At 44.4% G+C, this 22,065-nt stretch overlaps 1 protein-coding gene and 1 pseudogene across 2 annotated transcripts; both read left to right on the top strand.

Moving 5' to 3' along the window:
* The window catches only part of LOC135932642 (uncharacterized), a 310,350-nt pseudogene that overhangs the window by 273,371 nt on the left and 14,914 nt on the right, over positions 1-22,065 (top strand).
* Positions 8,627-20,522, top strand: LOC134616415 (myelin-oligodendrocyte glycoprotein-like). 2 transcript variants are annotated; one of them, XM_063461290.1, is made up of 4 exons: positions 8,627-8,705; positions 16,857-17,201; positions 17,287-17,400; positions 19,121-20,522. In XM_063461290.1, exons 1-4 carry the CDS (start codon positions 8,669-8,671, stop codon positions 19,177-19,179), a joined length of 555 nt encoding a protein of 184 aa, XP_063317360.1. In that variant the 5' UTR covers positions 8,627-8,668; the 3' UTR covers positions 19,180-20,522. The 2 variants fall into 2 exon arrangements, 1 of the variants encoding a protein (XP_063317360.1); XR_010091444.1 differs by lacking the exon at positions 8,627-8,705 and adding an exon at positions 9,399-9,827.

Below are 22,065 nucleotides of genomic sequence, written 5' to 3'. Positions count from 1 at the left end.
CAAAGGCCGGACGGTCCTGATCCTCAAGGACCCCCAGAAGGGACCGGTCTCATCCAACTACCGACCAATGACCTGCCTCAGTACTACATTGAAGCTCCTGTCAGGCATCACATCGGCTAAGATGAACAGGCACATGGGTCAATACATGAACTGGGCACAGAAAGGGATTGGCAAGAATACCAGAGGTGCAAAACACCAGCTACTGGTAGACAGAACAGTCAGCCGAGACTGCAAGACCAGGCTGACCAACCTGTGCTCTGCCTGGATTGATTGCGGGATCTACCAAGGAGATGCTCTATCCCCTCTGCTGTTCTGCATAGGCCTGAACCCCCTCAGTGAGATCATTAACAAGACTGGTACGGATAACGACTACGGAACGAAGCAGTTGTCAGCCACCTCCTGTACATGGATGACATCAAGCTGTATGCCAGGGGTAGGCAACTCCAGGCCTCGAGTGCCGGTGTCCTGCAGGTTTTAGATCGCACCCTGGGTTAACACACCTGAATCAAATGATTAGTTCATTACCAGCCCTCTGGAGAACTTCAGGAAATGCTGAGGAGTCATTTAGCCCTTTAAATCACCTGTGATGGATCATGGACACATCTAAAACCTCCAGGACGCCGGCACTTGAGGCCTGGAGTTGCCTACCCCTGCTGTATGCCAAGAGTGAACGAGACACCACCAGGCTATACAGCAATGACATCGGGATGTCGTTCGGACTGGAGTAGTGTAGTCGGATGATAACAAAGAGAGGAAAGGTAGTCAGAACTGAGGGGATTGAACTACCAGAAGGCAACATTGCAGACATAGAGGACAGTTACAAGTACCTGGGGATCCCGCAGGCGAATGGGAATCATGAAGAATCCGCTAGGAAAGCTGCAACCACCAAGTACCTGCAGAGTGTCAGGCCTGACGAGTCAACTGAACGGTAAGAACAAGATCCCGGCTATCAACACCTACGCCCAGCCCATGATCAGGTACCCTGCTGGGATAATAAGCTGGCCAAAGGAGGAGATAGAAGCCACTGACTGAATGGGCTGGACTGTAGTTACATCGTAAGGGTTTACAAACTGAGCTTTAGAAGGAATAGCGGAGATAAAAACTAAGAGAGGCCGACAGTGATCACTGACTGTTTTAGGGGCTTTTTGAAATTAAATAGAACAAAATACAAAGCAATAAAACATGTTAAAAACACAAAAGCCTTATTAAACACAGGGTAATTTGTGCCTGGAAACAGGGTTCATCACGTCATCACTTAAAGACTGGATAGAAAGGAAGTGCTCTTCTTGAAAACCTGGATTTCAGTACTGACAGATACCCTTCATCTGGAAAGGATCCATTACATTATAAATGACAAAAAGGAGGCCTTCGATCAAATCTGGAGGGGACTCACTGAGTATCTGGAAACTATGGACAAATGAGAGCTACTATGTGGACTTCACCATAGGTTATAACAAGCTAATAGCTAAGGGAACGGTGTGGGGAGGGAGGGGTGTTTTTTTTTGTCTGCCCTTTTTTCTACTGTCGTGGTTGTTGTAATATTTAAAGAAATTAGGTCACTGCTGAACTGTATATAACCACCATCCTTAACATTGTATTAATTATCATTTCATCAAAGTGTTTATTGAAGCTGCTGGCATTATGTTATAATTTATATTATAGGGGTTATCATAATCAAATATTAACATGTTTATTACAGGTGCAGTTATAACTACTTTAAAATGATTGAGTTAAATATATATGTATCATAACTCATATGCTGATTATATTGGTATAGTAAAATAGTAGCTGAGCAAAGGCCTGAATGTATTCAGCTTCTTGTGGTATTTGAGTTTGCTTAGTTACAGGTGACGGAAGGATGTCCAGTCCATGGTGACCTCAAAGGCCTTAGGTCATCACCATATTCGGAAGAGTATGCCACAAGGAGGAACCTCTATGTTACATTTAATTCTTAAAATACATGAATGTTCTGTACATGCAAATTATGTGCTTGTAAACGCAAGAAGGGGCGTTACAATACCCTGATGTTATAAAAGCAATCTAGAGTGTATTTTGGGTAGAGATGTACAACTGTTTTGCAGTTTACACCTCTCCACGCTGCGTGCATTAAAATCAATTGTTTGAACGACCTCTTCTGGACTATCATTGTTTTACTCTCATCCTCAATTTCGAACCCATAACATTGTGTATTTTGTTTTTAGCTGTTGTTGTTTGTTCTTTCTTTTTCTTTTCCTATTCTTGGTGATAAAAATATCAAAATGAAGCAAGGTCAGACTATGGGGCAATTTGTAATAATTACTTGTGCTTCACAATAAAAATATTTGAAGAGAAGGATAATTACAGTCTGTTTGGGATGACGGTGTTGAATGTTGAGCTGTAGTCTATAAACAGCATTCGAACATAGGTGTCTTTATTTTGGAGGTGTGAGAGGGCTGTGTGCATCCTCGGTAGAACGATTCCTCCGATATCCAAATTGCAGAGGGTCTAATGTGTCTTTGATGTGGGACATGACTGTCCTCTCAAAACACTTCGTTACTTTTGAAGTGAGTGGGGCGACAGTCATTCAAACAGGTTATGTTATTTTTCTTGGGGAGGGACACTTTGGTGGTGGACTTGAAGCATGTGGGCACAGCTGACTGGGTGAGGGACATATTGAAGATGTCTGTAAACACTACAACCAGCTCTGAAGAGCACACCCTCAAAGCACAGCCAGAGATGATGTCAGGGCCAGCTGCTTTTCGGGGCTTAGTCTTCCTCAGAACCTTGTACACCTCAGTTGAAGTCACAGTGAGTGAAGAGCTCTGTGTTGCCTCTGCTGGGTGAATCCCTCTATGTTGGTTGGTGTTGAGGGTGTCGAAGTGAGCGTTGTTACGACCTGGCTCAAAAGCCGCAACATAAAAAAGGAGATGAATACCAGAGTGTTAGTGAGAAGAGGTTTAAATCCTAAAATGCAGAGCAGGTTGGCTAACATGGCTGGTACCACCCAGGCACGGCTACTGAGGCTTTCTGAAAGCCTGCCTCAGGTATGCTTTTACCAACACCTGACTAGGTGTGGCCAATTAGCACCAGCTGAACACACTGACAATATTAGGTGCTGCAGAGGGACGTAACACCTCCTCCCTCAAAAGGGTTCCTCTAGGACAGGGGTCTCAAACTCCAGGCCTCGAGGGCCGGTGTCCTGCAGGTTTTAGATCTCACCCTGGGTCAACACACCTGAATCAAATGATTAGTTCATTACCAGGCCTCTGGAGAACTTCAAGACATGTTGAGGAGGTCATTTAGTCATTTGAATCAGCTGTGTTGGATCAAGGACACATCTAAAACCTGCAGGACACCGGCCCTCGAGGCCTGGAGTTCGAGACCCCTGCTCTAGGACCTCTAAACAAGTTAAAAGCCCCTCTGAAGCCTTCAGGTGCTTGACCCCCCCAAAACCTGAAGAAAAAAACAAAAGCACAGTATTCACCTTATTATAGTTGGCATCTTTAAGCATGGATGCCCCTGCATAGGCCTGTTCGATATAACGATATATATCGGATGACGATATAAAAATGTCTATCGTTTCATTTTACGCTATTGTTTGTTTCGTGGTGTCGCAAAATAAACTGTTTATGGCAATATTTTTTTTATCGTTTTCATGGTCACTGTAGTGGCTATACTAATTTCTTAAAGTTCTTTCTTTCTCTTATATTTAATATAACCACACTATGGATGGACAAGCGCCTGTTTTTATGCGTTGTCGTTGGCATCAACGACGGTAACACCATCGCGTCTCCGCTTGTTTATGTTCCACATAAACCTTTCACAATAAAGCTCAAGATCCTGTTGAGACTTTTCAAAATAAACTGAATCACATGAAAGAGCAGATTATTTATGGATGAGAAGTAAAAAAGAGCCACCAGGTGCTAAAAAATAAACTTTAGACTCAAACGTTAGAACAGGCTTTTCCCCGCAGCACGCTGTGTAATAAATACTCACAAAGAAAACGGCAGCCGTTACAACTTGTGTCTAAAAATGTATAGTTTCATGCATCTGGTAAAACACTTCACGCAAACTTGGCTTTACTATGTGCAACTCTCAGCCTCAAATGCTAAAAACATTAAAACTTTACCTATCTAGTCTTCAGTGGTGTACCAGGCTCGAGGCAACTTTAAACGCAAACGTAAGGGTAGGCAGCACAACAGTGGCACAGTCTCCCACCAAACCTTGAAGCGTACCCCCACCCAGGGTAACCACCAAACACAATAAACTAAAACAACAAAGTAAAACAACAAACAAGTGCTTCGATGGAAGGGCAGTACAGCCACCCAGCTGAAACACACTTACCAAAGGAACAAACTCATGACGCTTGTCTGGTAGCATGCTGAAGTTGACTGTGACCATGCTGCTCCTCTGCTGGAAATCAGTGATGTGTTGCATGCCCTGCCATATGCATCAGGAATCGGAGTTGTTGTAGTATCCTTCCAGGTATCGACTGTACAGATGAATAAAGGATTTTCTCTCCAGAAGGCAAATACAAGTAAGGATAGGAAATAAGTGGATAATAGAAAATAGAGTATAGTGAGTCCCTTATTATTTATTATTTTCACTGATGATCAATGATGTGTTTCATAATATAGACAGTGGAATGGGGTTTTCCCTTTGTGCATATGATGGTGTCATGTGTGGAAGAGAGGAACGAACTTAGAGTTTATTACTGAAAAGATAGAAAGATATAAATAAAATCCTCTCCATCAACACTAGACAACAAAAAAGAAAAAACAAGTTCAATAGTCCAACCACTGCCCTAGTGGCAGCAACAGTTCTAGCGGCCGACCCAGTGGACGTCAAAACAGGGGAAGCCTGCTGTGGGTCAGGCAGTGGTGGAAAAACAGTTCAGGTGGCCTACCTCGGGTCCAGTGGCAGCAACCGAGCACGTCAGGCGGCCTGCCATGGGTCCAATAGCGGAGACACTGCGGCTCCGGCGGGTAGCCACGGACCCGGAGGCAGTGGAGCGGCAGCTCCGGCGGCCTGCCACGCGTCCAGTGGCGGCAACGCTGCTGCTCCGGTGGGCGGCCATGGGTCCGGCAGCGGTGGAGAAACGGTTCAGGTGGCCTGCAAAGGATCCGGTGACAGTGGTGCTGCATCTCCAGCAGTCTACCACGGATCCGGTGGCGCGGCAACTCTGGCGAGCGGCCATGGGTCCGGTGGCGATAGTGCGGCAACGCCGGCGAGCGGCCACGGGTCCGGTGGCGGTGGTGCGGCAACTCTGGCGAGCGGCCACGGGTCCGGTGGCGGTGGTGTGGCAACTCAGGTGAACAACAGTGTAGAATGGCCCGTGATCCCCGACGCGCTGGACGTGGACGGTGTGGAGGGCGCGCTGGACGTGGAGGTACATCCGGCACACTGACCTTCAGCTCTGGCTGAGCGGCTCCCTCCGGCACGCTGAGTCGTTCCGCAGGTAGCACGGGCTCCTCCCGCTCGCAGAGCTCCTGCTCTGGCTCGTCGAGCTCCTCAGCAGGCGGCGCGGGCTCCTTCCGCTCGCTCTGGCTCACCGAGCTCCTCAGCAGGCGGCCCGGGCTCCTAAGCAGGCGGTGCGGGCTCCTCAGCCGGTGGCGCAGGCTCCTCCCGCACGCAGAGCTCCTGCTCTGGCTCGCCGAGCTCCGCAGCAGGCGGTGGAGATGATGGCAGTGTAGTTGAAGTGGATGGTGGAACAGATGATAGCTGAAGCGGCCCCTCGGACCCTTCAGCAGAGACAGATAGGTGAGCAGCAGGTATCGAGATCTCTGGCAAAGGTGAAGTTGGTTGAGACAGCACAGGGCTCACAGCCGGTACCCCTCCGACAGCCAAACCCATCTGTTCTCTGATTGGATTATTACATTTGTGATTGACATGACATTGACCAATCAGATCAAAGGAAGAAAAATAAGGTCAAATTTCGTACTTGTAACTTGCAGGGTTTTTTTTTTTTTTACACATACAAATCTTTTTTACGCACACACAAATTTTTTTACACATACAAATTTTTTTTACACATACAAATCTTTTTTACGCACACACAAATTTTTTTACACATACAAATCTTTTTTACACATACAAATCTTTTTTACGCATACAAATCTTTTTTACACACAAACAAATTCTTTTTACACATACAAATCCTGATTTACAAGTACAAAACTGATTTACAAGTACAAAATATTTATGATCACATTTTGAGCCCATACATAGCTTCGCCCTGCTAAGAAGCGTGTGTGCTTGTACAAAGGCCGTTCAGCCTCGGGATTTACACTCGGCTCGACATGTATATGTGAAGAATAAAGGGACCCTGCAGCGAAACGGAGAGCCCAACCTCCGACTGAGTGCCTGTTTACCAAGTCCGACCAACTGTTGAAGGTAACGTGCTAACATGGCTAACGCTCACATCACGGGGCTATGTGCGGTCATCTTTGCTTATGAAAGTTTTACGTCGCAGCTGTACGAGCTCGCTACGTGTTTTGTAAGCTGCTGTGCTCTTCACAAATAAAGCTGGAAGCAGCTCAGACTGTTAGAACCAGCACTGAGGCCTGTTACATTTATACAGTGTTAGAGCAATGGCTGCAACCTACAGCCTTTAAACTAGCGATTAAAATGCTGACAGTAAACTCGTCAGTCCAGATGTTACCACATTACTTTGTGGTACTTAGAGTTAAAACAACTGAGACAGGCTGATTAAAATAACAGCTGTCAGTTCTCTCATTCCTTATATCAAGACTGAAGATCACACTGCTGATTTCAGTTCATTTAATATGTGAGTGCACAGATTCATTCTCAACTGGAAATAAATGACGATCAAAGGTTGTATATATGATGAATTCATCAAATCCCAGCCTCTAACACAGTGCGCTGAATCTTAGCTTTGAATGTCCAGTATATTCTAATTCAACTCAATTCAACTCAATTTTATTTATATAGCACCAAATCACACCAAAAGTCGCCTCAAGGCGCTTTATATTGTACAGTAGATTGCACAATAATTAATACAGAGAAAAACCCAACAATCATATGACCCCCTATGAGCAAGCACTTTGGTGACAGTGGGAAGGAAACCTCCTCTGCCGGAGGTTTCTTCATGTGAAAGAAGAAACCTTTCACTCAGGCTCAGGGAGGGGCGGGGCCAACTGCTGCGACCGGTTGGGGTGAAAGAAGGAAAACAGGATGAAAGACATGCTGTGGAAGAGAGACAGGGATTAATAACAGATATGATTCGATGTAGAGAGGTCTATTAACACATAGTGAGTGAGAAAGGTGACTGGAAAGGAAAAACTCAATGCCTCATGGGAATCCCTGGCAGCCTACGTCTATAGTTTTCACCCCAACTGGTCGCATCAGATGGCCGCCCCTCCCTGAGCCTGGTTCTGCCGGAGGTTTCTTCCTGTTAAAAGGGAGGTTTTCCTTCCCACTGTCGCCAAAGTGCTTGCTCATAGGGGGTCATATGATATGATTGTTGGGTTTTTCTCTGTATTTATTATTGTGCTATCTACTGTACCACATAAAGTGCCTTGAGGCGACTTTTGTTGTGATTTGGCGCTATATAAATAGAATAGAATAGAATTGAATTGAATTGAATTGAATTATTGCAGCATAACTAAGGGAGGATTCAGGGTCACCTGGTCCAGCCCTAACTATATGCTTTAGCAAAAACGAAAGTTTTTAGCAATCAGCACCTAATCAGTGCAATGTAAGCATTCACTGAACCTACAGTATCTACACCTGTATGGCAAATGGGTGGTAAAGATACAGATATTGAAATGTAATTATTAATACAATATACATCATGAAAAATGAAAGCTGAAATTGATTCAGTTTAGTACTTTTCTCTGTATGCTCTGTGATTATAAAGGCCTTAAATTCTGTGATATATACTGTAAATGATTTTCAAAGAGGTCTTAAAGTAGTTAAATCACTGCTGATAGTCTGGTTGTTTATATTTTCACGTTTTTGTGTCTGTAGGGATGTTTGATTCATTATTATTATTTATTATTTATTATATTTATTATTTTATGTTGGTTAGAAGTTAGACAACATTACAGCTTCATAAATGGATCAAACCACAGAGCTCATTGACATGTCTGCCTCGTTTTATATTCATATATACCCTATATATAACAATTTGAAAGAAATGAATTGGTTCCCGAGGGTCTTTCGCAAGTCGAAAATCTTCGTAAGTCAAAGCATCCATCGATCCCTTTTGAGTGAGGCGATACTGAGCGATAGGCTAAAGGCTAAATGCTAACTAGAACAACAATACGTCATTCAAGTGGAACAGTGTGAAGACCAAGGGGTTGTCACATGATTCAGAAGCCATTGTGGGCGTTGTAGACTCAGCCAATCACAGCCAGCGGATTTTGTTACATGGGCATTTTGCCATAACACGGGCAGAAATATTGCCGTTCAGTGCCTTCGTAACTTGAATTTTTTGTTAAATGGGGTATTCGTAAGTCGGGGTTCCACTGTACTATTGTAGTAAGTATGACTGTGCAATGACATTAAAGAGTTCTCTCTAATAAAGGTAGCGCTCCATGTACTGTAGCTGGGCTTCCCTGCAGTGTCTGTGTTGCACTTCCTGTCCCGCCTCTCTGAATGATGAGAACAAAGAACTGGGAGGAGGATCAGCTGATTCACACAAACACTCTCTAACTGGACTCTGAGAATGAAGCTGAGGCTGCTGTTTGTTGTCCTCCTGCATGGTAGGAACACACACACGAACACACACACACACACACACACACACACAGTGCTGTAAAGACTTGTTACTCTGTAATGAGTGTGTTTGAAGTCGAGTTCATGTTTTCAAACTTCTACTTTGTTGAAAAGTTTCTGCTTTTACGTGTGTGTCCGTGTGTGTGTGTGTGTGTGTGTTAGAAGAAGAGGTGTGTTGAGTGATCTGAGCAGTCGGTCTGGAGTCACCGTTTAAAGCAAAGAACTCTATTTTTTTATTCTTTTGATTTTTGATTTTTGATTTAATTTGATTAAATGTTGCTGTTGAGGATGAACTTTAACTTTGGGACAGCTGTCAGAGGACAGACTGAAGTCACATGACACGTGTTAGATGGTAAGAATCTATTCTTGTTTAGGTGATCATTGTCATCATCATCTGTGTGCACACATGTAGAAACAAACATGATTACCGTAATTGTCGGGCTATAAGCCGCTACTTTTTGCACAAGCTTTGAACCCTGCGGTTTTTAGTCAGGTGCGGCTTTTCTATGGATTGTCCATGATTTTTGTGACATCGTAAGAGGATTTGTTTTGTTTGTTCCGCTGTTTTGCGGCACTACGTTGCTTGGCGGAAGGGCATGTGATCAGACACACAGACGGGGTTCAAGAGTGGTATGTTGGTCCCATGTCCATCCGCCAGGCAACATAGTGCCATACGAAGTAGCGCGAAAAACAAACTTCAAAGTAGCGCTACGCGTTCAGTGGGAGGCGTGGATGACGAGCGGCGATAAACTTGCGAAAAGCAAGTTATGCTCAACTCCACCAGTGGATTCTGACAGCGTGGAAAAGTGTGAAAACATCCACGATCACCAACGGATTTCGAAGGGCTGGACTGCTGCATGATGGAGAGGAGGACACCGCCACGGCCCTTCTGAGGGTGTTCGACTCCGACACTGACAACGAGGATTTGTTTGGTTTTGAAAGTGACAATGAAGGAAAAAAGCTGAGAATGGATGACGTAGCCATCCTGAGCCTGTTCGTATCCGACACTGGAGAAGAGGACTTTGGTGGTTTTAGTGCGCAGGAAGATGGTGGTGAATGACTGACTTTTCTTCTTGTTAAAGCCGTGTCACTGCACCTGAGCCTAAAAGGTAGGCTGAATCTATTTTTCTGGTGCGCTGTAGGTTATTGTTATGTACTACATTTGTTACTCATTTATGAAGCACAGTACATGTTTCGTACTTGTAATTACCGGTACTTGTACATATACCTAAAAAGTTATGCAAATATGTACCCCTAATTTGTTTTTCAAAATATTAATAAAAGGGATGTGTCTCCAAACAGCCATCTCTTTCCTGACAATTCCCTTTGTGCATATTCTCTTACATATGATAAATCAACATTGAAACACCTGCGGCTTTTAGTCAGGTGCGGCTAATGTATGGACAAAACAGGATTTTCCCCTGATTTTAGCTTGTGCTGCTAATATTCAGGTGCGCTTTGTAGTCCGGGAAATACGGTAAATCCCGCTGTAAGGTTTATATTGTTGGATTGTCATTTATGCTTAGAAATATATAATCATAAATGCTTAGAAGTATATAAATGTTTGTAGATTCATATAGGTTTGATCCTTAGCAGTCTGTAAAGACTCTGTGTGCCTTCCAGAGTGTTCTGCCATGCACACACACATCTGAAGGTCATGAGAGAGGTCGTACCTTTACCTACCTTTATACTGTGGGAGGACACCTACTCTATATTTATTTAAGCCCTTTGTTTAGGTGGACGGCTGGGCTCCTAGCACCAGCTGTGGGGAGTCTTCACAAGGTCACATCCGGTCACATCCCATCCAACACACACACACACACACACACACGCCTATACGTACACACAGACAAGGTACTCTTTGTTCACATGTGTAAGACGTCATATGTTAATGAACTTATGCATATTCATGTAACCTCAAAGAGCAGTGTTACAAGGGAGCAGACAAGAGCAACTGGGGTCAAGCGAAGGAAAGGCGCTGTCACGGTTCTCTCCCTTGTGCACGAAGAGCTCTGCGTCTTGCTTTTGCTGTTGTAGTACAATTGTCTCGTTCCAGCAGTGGGTCTGTGCTAGACCCATCACCCGCCCACCTGTGTTGATGGTTGGGCGCGTGTCAGTGAGTGCCAGTTCTGCTGTGAATGGAGACGTTTCTCTCTATGAACACAACAATGAGTGCTGTTTGTGTGGAGCTTTGTTCTGTCCTGCTGGATGAATGTGTGCTCTGTGAGCGCTCGACCCGCTGGAGCTCTGCTCTCCACACACCACTGACTCACACAGAGCTTCTTTGTCCTGCATCTGTGGGAAAGACAGGTCCACAAGTTATTCCACAATTATGATTGTAATCACAAACTTTTCTCAATTTGTCATTGATCTGACAGTTTCTATCATGGTCATGGTTTTTCTCTTCTGTTTTGTTTCCTTCTTATATTTCTAGTGTTCCCTCGAGTTCCCTGTCTAAGCCTGCCTCTGTCACAGGGGTTTGTGCTTTTATCCTCACGGTTTATTCTGAAAACACTTTCATAAAAAAATTGTAAATGTAAAATAATGAAATAAATATTCTTCTGTAGCAATAACAAAGTATAACATAAATTATAAATTATTCTGTATCAATTACACAAGAATATCCAGTAATGTCCAAGTGACTTCTTCAATCTCAGCTGACTGCAGGTTTCCCCAATCTTATAAACAGTACATTTGCACTATGACTGAAACCAGCCCACTGAAGGAACAATGGGCTGGGAGGTCACTTTATGATCATTAATATGCAAATTCTCATGACTATTGATCAACAACCCCTGATCAGTGTCCATGAGTCTCATTCACAGAGAGTTGGGGAATGGCTGCAATCACAGCATTGTAAGACGGTGACAGATGTACCCTTAGGCCCCCTCCTCGATTCAGAGATGGTCTTTCCCTTTTCACGTAAATGGCCTCCTTGACTCCGCCCTCAAACCAGCGTTCCTCCCTGTCCAGGATGTGTACATCCTCATCATTGAAAGAGTGTCCACTGGCCTGTAGGTGTAAATAGACTGCAGAGTCCTGGCCTGATGAGGTTGCTCTTCTGTGTTGTGCCAGAAGAGGTTGTTTGGTTTCCCCGATGTATAAATCCTGGCAACCCTCCTGGCACTTAACAGCGTACACTATGTTACTCTGTTTGTGTCGGGGGACCCGATCCTTGGGGTTGACCAGTTTTTGGCGCAGCGTATTTTGGGGTTTAAAAGCCACAGAGACACGGTGTTTAGAAAAAATGTGTGTCTCAACTGTTCCGATACTCCTGACACATATGGGATCACTACAGGTTTTTGATGTCTTTGATCAACGGGCTTTGATCAGTGGTTGCTGATCAATGATCATGACAATTTGCATATTAATGATTGTAGCTCTGGCTATTGAAATATTTCATTTATTTGAATAGCTCATTTATTTTGATGGTTAAATGCAAATGTTCTCTGTGTTTAAGAATTTATACAAATACCTATAAGGTATGTGATGTGTGTCAGTTAGATGCACAGCTGTCATGATCCTGAGTCCATGACTCAGTGATTTTGTGGTTGGTTTATTTATTGTTATTATTATTATTATTTGTGGGCTGTTTTGGGATGGTTTGTGTTTTGGGATTTTAGATACTGGGTTTCTGGGTTTGTGCTGCCTCTGTTGGTCCCTGGTGTTAGTGTTCCCCTGTCTCATCAGGTTAATCAGGTCCAGCTGTGTCTCCCACCTGTGTGTGATTTCCCAGTGTCCCTCTGTGTATTTATAGTGTGTGTTTGCCTCTGTATCTCGTTGCGTTGTCTATGTTCATCCTCTGTGTCACCCTGTGTACTCTCCCTGCTGTCCTCCCGCCATGTTCAGGTTTGCTGCTCTTTGGTTTAGTTTCTTCCAGTTTAGTTCATCCATAGTTCTGTTTTGTCATCTCCACTTTATGTTTGGTATTCTTAATAAATTACCCTCACATCTGAATAAGTACTGCATTTGAGTCCTCCTTTCCACACATCACACGGCCGCTGCCCCGAGCCATGACAACAGCCTTTTTATTTATTGTCAAGAGATGTTTTCTAAGGCACTTCTTCAGCTTCGAATCAGAGAGGAGAAACAGACAGTTTTTACTTGCAGCAAGGGCGGTAACAGAACACTCGCACAGAAGTGAGGGCTCCGAGACTCGCGCCCTGCCACTGCCCTGGTCTTTATTTATATACATCGGTGGGTGCGTTTGTTCATTACATTGGGATGTGGATTCATATGTGTGTGTGTGTGTGTGTGTGTGTGTGTGTGTGTGTGTGTGTGTGTGTGTGTGTGTACGGGTTCGTACTATCCTGGTGGGGACCAAAATCTGACTTTTACTATCCTGGTGGGGACTTTCTGCACCGTGGGGACCAAAATCCAGGTCCCCTCGGGGTTGAAAGCAATTTTCACACTCAAAATGCGGTTTTACTGTCAGGGTTACAATTAGGTTATGGTTAGGTTTAGGGTAAGGGTTAGGGTTAGGCATTCATTTTTAATGGTTAGGGTTAGGGTAAGGGGCTAGGGAAAGCATTATGTCAATGGGATGTCCCCACGAGGATAGCAAACCAGACATGTGTGTGTGTGTGTGTGTGTGTGCGTTTGTGGGGTCAGAGTGTAACCCCTTGAAGACTTTCCCTAAACCTGCTGGTCTTGAAGTCCAGCAGTTCATCTAAACAAAAGGCACTTAGAGTAAAACAGACAAAGATACATTTATCCTATCATATTTATCAGAATCAGAATCAGAATCGGGATCTTTATTGTCATTGTCATACGTACAATGAAATTAAAAAAGGTCCCCAATCAATGCGTCATCCCTAACAATACCAGAAAATAAATAAAACCATAAAATTTCAATAAATAAAATAAACAAAATAATAAATAAAATACTAATAAGACATATCAGTAAACATTCACATACATTCCCACATACATGCCTCAGACCATGAATGGATTAACATAAGAGAGGTGTGAAGTACATTATTTTGCAGTATTCAGATGTGTTATTGCGGTTGGATAAAAGCTGTGTTTGAGTCTATTTGTCCTTACACTGATTGCCCTGTACCGTCTGCCTGAGGGCAACAGTTCAAACAGGGAGTGACCAGGATGTGAGGTGTCTTTAATGATGTTTTAGGCCTTTTTGAGACAGTGGATGTTGTGTAGGACTTCCAGTGTGGTGAGTGGGCAGCCAGTGATCTTTTGGGCAGTGTTAATGATCCCTCGTAGTGCTTTCCTCTGGGCTCCTGTGCAGCTAGTGTACCATATGCAAATGCAGTATGTTAGAACACTCTCAATGGTGGCTCTGTAGAAGGACACCAGCAGTCTCTGTGTGATGTTATTCCTCCTGAGAGTTCTCAGGAAGTACAGTCTCTGTTGGGCCTTTTTCAGCAGCTCGGAGGTGTTCACACTCCAGGAAAGGTTCTCCTCTATATTGACTCCCAGGAAGCGGAAGCTTACCACCCTCTCTACGCAGTCCCCATTAATGAATAGTGGTTGAATCTCTGCCTTTTTCCTTCTGAAGTCTATTATGAGTTCTTTGGTTTTTGAAGTGTTGAGGAGGAGGTTATTGGCCTTACACCATGACGTCAGCTGCTCCACCTCATCTCTGTACATAGACTCGTCACCCTTGGAAATGAGCCCCTCCACGGTGGTGTCGTCTGCGAATTTCACAAGGATGTTGCTGTGGTGGTGAGGATTGCAGTCGTGTGTGTAGAGAGAGTAGAGCAGTGGACTAAACACACAGCCCTGTGGTGCGCCAGTGCTGAGACTCAGGGCTGAGGATGTGTGATGGCCAACTCTGACTCTCTGTCTACGGCCCGAGAGGAAGCTATAGATCCACGTGCAGGTGCTGTATGGAAGCCCCAGGTCTTGTAGCTTGGCCACCAGTTTGTATGGGAGGATGGTGTTAAAAGCTGAGCAGTAATCCACGAAGAGCATCCGCACGTAGTTCCCATGCTCTTCCAGGTGTGTTATGGCAGCATGGAGTGCTGTGGCTACAGCGTCTTCCGTGGACCGGTTTGCTCTGTAGGCAAACTGGTGTGAGTCCAGGCTGCGGGGCAGTGCTGCTGTGATGTGTCTGCGGACCAGCTTCTCAAAGCATTTCATTACCACTGGGGTGAGTGCCACCAGTCTGTAGTCATTCAGGCCGGTGATGTGGGGCTTTTTAGGCAAGGGGACTATGGTGGAGGACTTCAGGCAGAGAGGGACGGTCGCCTGTGTGAGGGATTTGTTGAAGATCCTGGTGAAGATCCCAGCCAGCTGTTCTGCGCAATCCCTCAATATTCTACCTGGCACACCGTCAGGACCCGCCGCCTTCCTCGAGTTAACAGCTTGGAGCATGCGCCTCACCTCGTGCTCTTCCAGGGTGAGGGTGGAGCTGCTGTGGGCGGCGTGTTGCTGCTGTGGCTCCAATACCACTGGTGCTATGGTCTCAAAGCGGGCGAAGAAGATATTCAGCTCCTCCGCCAGCGCCAGGTCACTTTCTGCAGCTCCGTGATTAATCCTATAGTTGGTAAGATGCTGGATGCCTTGCCACACCTGCCGGCTGCTGTTACTCTCCAGATGGTCCTCAATCCTCCTCCTATAGTCCCCCTTTGCCTCTCTGATGCCTCTCTTCAGGTTGGATCGGGCTGTGGTGTAGTGATCCCTATTTCCAGACCTGAACGCAATGTTCCTCTCCTTCAGCAGCTGCCTGACCTCCCGGGTCATCCAGGGCTTTTGGTTGGGATAAGCCCGGATACATTTAACTGTTGTAACAGTGTCTATGCAGTGTTTTATATAGCAGAGAACACTGTCTGTGAACATTTCCAAGTCCTGATGTTCAAAGATATCCCAGTTAGTCCTGTCAAAACAGTCCTGTAGCTGCTGAGAGGCACCCTCTGGCCATATGGTAATATTCTTTGTGATGGTAGGAGCAGTTTTCTTGAGGGGGGCATATGCAGGGATTAGAAACAGTGACAGGTGGTCAGACTGACCCAGATGTGGCAAAGGTCTGGCCCTGTAGCCCATTTTGATGTTGGAATAAACTTTGTCCAGAGTCTTGTCACCCCTAGTGGCACACTTGACGTGCTGATGAAATTTGGGGATTGCTGTTTTTAAGTCTGCGTGATTGAAGTCCCCTGCTACGATATGTACAGCGTCAGGGTAAATACTCTGTTTATTATTGATGTTTGTATGCAGGAGTGCGATCGCCGAGTTAGCATTAGCATCAGGTGGTATGTAAACAGCTGTTACTATGACAACGGTGAACTCCCTAGGTAGGTAGATGGGCCTGCATTTTACAGTCAGATATTCAATGTCCGGTGAACAGTGACGGTCTGTTATCACTGTGTTGGTACACCAGCTGTTGTTCACATACATACAGAGCCCCCCTCCTTTGCGCTTGCCGGAGTCCACTGTTCGGTCATGTCGCTGTGTGGTGTAGCCTGCTAGCTCAATAGCAGAGTCTGGAATGGATTGATGTAGCCAGGATTCAGTGATAAGAAGGATGCATGAGTCTTTGATGAAGTTATTCGCTGCTATTTGCAACCTCAATTCATCCAACTTGTTCGCGAGGGATCTGGCTCATAAAACAATAAAAGAAGGTATGCCCTTTCCCACGCTCCCAGGATGTGGGTGTGGGTGTGAAAGCCAGAGCACTCTGAAGAGGAGTGAATGCACCCCCCTCTTCATGCTACACAGACCTCCTAGGATGAGACATTCTTTCACCAACTATATATTTCTAAACACAAATGATTACATGCAGTATTCTACCATAAGTAAACTTATATTATTAAAAGATTATACTGACTACTAAGTATAATTTCCCATTGACATTTATATTTTGAGGTGTATGTCATTATTTTTTTATAATGTCTTTGGTATGTACTACAGCTCCAGCCAATGCTGAAATAGTTTCAGGTTGGGAGGGTGGGAGTAAATGGGACGGGTGTTGCATGATCATAAACTGACCTCCCGCCCCATTGTTCATTCAGTGGTGCTGGTTTCAGTTACTTTACAAATGTAGTGTTTATAAGGTTGGAAATCTGCAGTCAGCTGAGACTGAAGAACTCACCTGGATGAGTGACGAAATGTTTCTCCCACTAAAAACGATGAACAGAATCAACTTTCTGGAATCACCCGTTTCATGTTTCTGTCCTCAGTTTCCCAGCATGCCTCAGGTGTGAAGGTGTATGAGGGGGTGAAGTCTGTCCTGCTGCCCTGTCAGGTACCAGCTGATGTTTCCAGGAGCTCCACAGCAGTAGTGTGGGACTACGATGAGTTCGACAACCCAACAGTCCACGTGCGTCTGCAGAGTGGAGATGGGCTTAGAGGTCAAAACAATCGTTACACCAACCGAACATCAATGAGAGCCGACGCTCTGCAGACTGGAGACCTCAGCCTTACTCTGAGGAACCCTACTTTCTCTGACAGTGGTAACTACACCTGCATCATCAAAAAAAATAAACAACAGCTGAGCCGGACAAAAGTACAGCTGAGGGTCAAAGGTCAGTGCTGTCAAAGGTCAGAGCAGAAGTGAACTCTGATGTGAATCATGTTAGATGATGGTGTGGTTGTTTGTGTTAATTACAGAACCTCCACTCTGGCCCTGGGTCCTCGCAGTTACACTGCTTATCCTGGTTCTCGTGATTGTTGCCTTTGGCGTCATCCTGTATTGTGAACGTAAAAGATTTAAGGCTGTAGAAGGTACGTGAGTGCGTTATAATGTGTGTGTATGGTTTACAATGAGCTGAGATTCAGTGGCTTCGCTCTGCTGTTTGGTGCTCAGAGTTAACCTTTGAGCTCTGAAGGTAGTGAGATCTGGTTGTCATCACCCACCTCTGTTGATCACTGACACAATCAGAGGGAGACATGAAGCTGTAAGTTTGCTGCTTCTGTAACAGAGCCTCATGTAGCTAAGGGGGAAATTCATTAGAAGGAACATTCACAGGTAAATACATGAAGAGAAGAAGGATGAGAAGGAAAGGCATGTGAAGAGTTACACCAAGCAACTCTTGGACAGCTTGTTCAGGGGGAGCTGCTCATTCCTGCTGCACAGGTAATCACACCTGCTGAAGTACTGGACAGCACTGCGCCCCAGCATGATCCATACCTACAGGTTAAAGAGGCTGACTGCACTCCATGAGTGTCTGGCAGCACAAATGAACCAGCCGCTAATGGATGAGACACACCTGGAATAAATGACTGAAGGCTGGACAGTCCTGATTCCCAATGATCCCTTGAAGGGAGCGGTTCCATCCAACTACCAGCCGATAACCTGCCTCAGTACCACATGGAAGCTCCTGTCAGACATCATAGAGTCTCATGTGAGGCTGTGTGGCAGTCAGGAAGCGGACCTAAATGCAGACACTTGTGCACAGAAAATAAACTTAGAACAGAAGCTTTATTTGCTGGAAAAAACATCTTTTATAACAAACTCACAGATTAACAAACCAAAAACTTGAGTATAAAATTAAGACAAAAACACTGGGAAACTAGAAACACAGAGAGGTTTACAGCACATGAGGAGGTACGATGTAGCTAAAATACACAAGGGAGTAACGAGGGGATGAGGCACAGTTGGGAGTAATCAAACATAACAAGACACAGAGGAAGCTAAAACTGAAAACACTAACATAGCACACGAGACTTTCAAAGTAAAACAGGAAACAGGAGACATTCACAAAGACGCAGACTTGACACTGAGACATAGAGACATGACTGACTGGGGAGACAGAGCAAACACGGTAAAAAAGTAACAAAGACCTAAATCCTGGCAACTAAGAATATAACACAAGCAGAACACAATAAAGAGAACCAAACCATAAATAACACCAATCAAAAAATATAAGTGAACCAACAAACACAAAACCCTGGGTCACAGAGCTGTGACAAAGATGAACAGCCACATGGCTCAATACATGAGCACAGAAGGTAAATGGCAGGAATACCAGAGGGTAAAAAACCCCATCAGCCACTGGTAGACAGACTCACAACTGTAAGGCAAAGCCGTGACTCACACCCCCACACATGGATCCTGGAATACTTAGAACTGTATCAACAGGACCCTTAGAGCCTTCATCAGGAGTCTCCAGCACAGCAGCATTTACTATAGCCAGCAGCATGTATCTACTGGGGTACAAAGTGTGTGTATAATCAGTACATGTTTAATCTGGGGTCATTAGTATTCTAATGACCCCAGATATACGTGATATAGGACATAAGGCACATAGTGGAATTTGTGCTCTCACTGGTGTTAGATTATGCTCTGAAATTGATCTGTAAGTGTTGAACTGGTAACTAATGGCTCTTAAAGACTTTCTTCTTCATGTCTCTCCCTGATAACATCTCTGATCTTTAAATCATGTGAGGGAATCAAAGCTTTGTGTGTCTGGGTCATGTGACGTTACGTGTTTGTCTTCATCAGCTCAACTTCTTAGTGAGCGATTGCTGAGACGTCTTCACGTGCTGTTTGGAAAAAGATGACTCCTTTCCTTTGATGGAAAATTGCACAGTTTGATGGGGCTGTTGGTCCGAATGAAGAACAAGGAGCTGATGGATGAGGAGAAGACGATGAAGCTCACACCTCCGCCCTGACAAGATCATGTATATTTCTGCTGCTCAGTGAAGCTCGGTGACGGTCTGAGAACACGAGCTTGAAGATGTCTGTTCTTCTTTTACTAACTGCTAACTAATGAGCCTCAGAGAGATGTTCTACCTGGAACATGTTCCACACGGCAGGTTCCCTGTAACGTTATGTCTGCAGAATGAGATTAAGCACAGAGGACAGAGTGTGAGAGGAAGAGGTTCACCAGTGTGACAGTAAAGATTCATTCAAACATTCACACCAGGCTCAGACTCTTTCTCTAACCTTATAACCTCATAATCATGATGATCCAGAGCGTGTTGTTCCTCAGACCAAAGCTGCTGTCAGGAACCATCAGAGAAGATCAGCTTGCAGAGAAGAATATTATGTCTGTCATGATTAAATAGGAAGTCGTCCCAAAGGACAGCAGACTGAAACTTGATTAATATAAACTGACTTGTATTTATGCAGCAGCAAATCCAAAACATAGAGGGAAAACAGAAAATCAAAAATCCAAACTACAGCAGCAAGAAACAAAAGAATCAGACCAAACAGCTTAGCCTGACAAAGATTTAACAGGAAAATGTGACACAGGTGAGAAGGCTCAAACTAATGAGACAGAGGGAAACTAAACACAATGCACAAACTACACAGTCTACGAAGTCAAACAGGAGGAAAGAGAACACAGGGACGCTGAGACAGAAGAGCAAACTACCAAAGACTGACTTCACCTGTGACACTAAAGGATCAAACATAGACGAGACAGGGACAGATATGGAGACACAGAGGCAAGAAAAATATATAAAATATGTATAAAAATATAATGAAATCAGAAAATGCAACAAAAAGACAAATGTGAAAACGCTGGGTCAACAATTCAGGAACCATGACAGTGTCAGTACTGCTCCGTGGACCGGCTCACTTTATTGTCTGCTTCATCTCCACATGAAACCTATGTGCTCATGAATTGTGCTTTTTAATTCTTCCATTGGATATTTTTGACGAAGCTGATGGTGTCTGAGCTGTTTCTCTTCTTCATCTTAATAAGAACAGATTATCTGAGGGCTTCAGGTCAGGAGAGCTGGCCAACCGACCAAACGCTGTAATAAGCTTTTGCTTTAGTGTGTCTGTGAGCAGCTTTTTAATAAAGACTGAATGAAAAGTGGAGTCAGTTTGATTTGTGCACACGAACATCACAGACCCCCATCTGGGCTCAGAACGTCCAATCAGAGCACGAGAAACGTTCATTCACATTAAAGTTTTATTTAATATTATTTACATCCATGTCTGCAGTTAGTTTTCATGGCTGCATAATATTTGGGACACAGCAGTGATGTATTTCACACATGAATAGTTTTCTTGAAACCAGAATAAACTGGTTTCCAACTATAATCTGTAAAAACATTGCACTGCAAACACTGCTGCCAAATGTTTATGGGACAGCTTTCTTGTGCATTATGGTATTCCAGAACGTTTACACAGTGACCAAAGCCCTGACTTTGAATCCAGAATCATCCGAGAGCTTTGTGAAATGGCTGGGATCCACAAAATAAGAACCACTCCATACCATCCAAGAAGCAATCCTGTAGAACGGTTTAACCGAACATTACTGGACATGCTAGGAACACTAACAGCTCAACAGAAATCTCACTGGAAAGATTTCGTAAAGCCCCTGGTGCATGCATACAATTGCACAAGAAAGGATGTTACAGGTTTCTCACCTCGCTTACCGGTGGACTTAGCCTTTGGACCTGCAAGAAAGTTACAAGCTGACCATCGAAAACTCAGAAAAGGTGATGAAACGTAACAAAACCAGATTTGATAAGAATGTCACTGCGTCACAGCTGAATGTTGGAGACAGAGTTCTTGTCAGTACACCCATCATGATGACTTTTTACTATGCCTTCCTGTAAAGCATCATGACCTTCTCCATCACCTGCTGGTTCCACTCCCTCAGCCTTCATACAGAAACAGACTGCAGCACACTGCATCAATGTGCTCTCCAGTCGCACCACTGTATAGAAGTCCTTAAACCATGTCGTGCGCTCTTCGAGGTTTAGAGGGTAAGGATTTAATCTCCAGTTTTCAAGCCCTCTGGTAGCAATAAGACTTTCCCTGTCTTCACATACACTGAGAAAATTAAAATTGTCAGAGCTGCAATTGAAACGATCAGCCTCAGCACACACTACAGTGTGAAAGAGCTTCCCGTTTTTAGTAGACATGACGTGTGGTTCCCCCCAAAACACACCCTCACAACAATGTACACTAAGCACAACTGCTCCATCGGTATATTTAATGGCATACACATACCCTCCAGTGCATCCTTATTACTATTTGCTTTCTTTATGTTTTGCTGAACTTGTCCAATAAAACAGCTGACACTGAACTCTGGCCATCTCCTGTAAAATCAACCATGCTTCGACCAGAAGATTACCAGCTGACCTCTTAAAATGTGTTACCCAACACTATATCTGCTAAAACACTTTGATACTGTGATATATAGCCTTTGTTTCTATATAGTATATCAGCCTTCCATTAATGTCTCCATTATGTTGCAAACATCAGAAGTTAAAGCAGTTGGTCTGTAATGTTCTGGTTTTGTATCATCTTTGTCTGGCTTGTGTATCTGGATCAGGGAGGTTAGCCACTGTCCAGAGATGGACGGGTCTATTATGCTTAAATGTTCAGATTTTTGAACTTAACAGATGAATGAATTAAATGGATCAAACACTTTTAGTGGCAGAGGGCCCTCAGCAGTAAAGGCCCTCCATCGGGACCTGGGTGGT

This window comes from Pelmatolapia mariae, linkage group LG3_W, assembly GCF_036321145.2.
Source record: "Pelmatolapia mariae isolate MD_Pm_ZW linkage group LG3_W, Pm_UMD_F_2, whole genome shotgun sequence".
NCBI classification, from domain to species: Eukaryota; Metazoa; Chordata; class Actinopteri; order Cichliformes; family Cichlidae; genus Pelmatolapia; species Pelmatolapia mariae.
The sequence above is the reverse complement of the archived record's forward strand: the minus strand, read 5'-3'. Positions and strand labels throughout refer to the sequence as shown.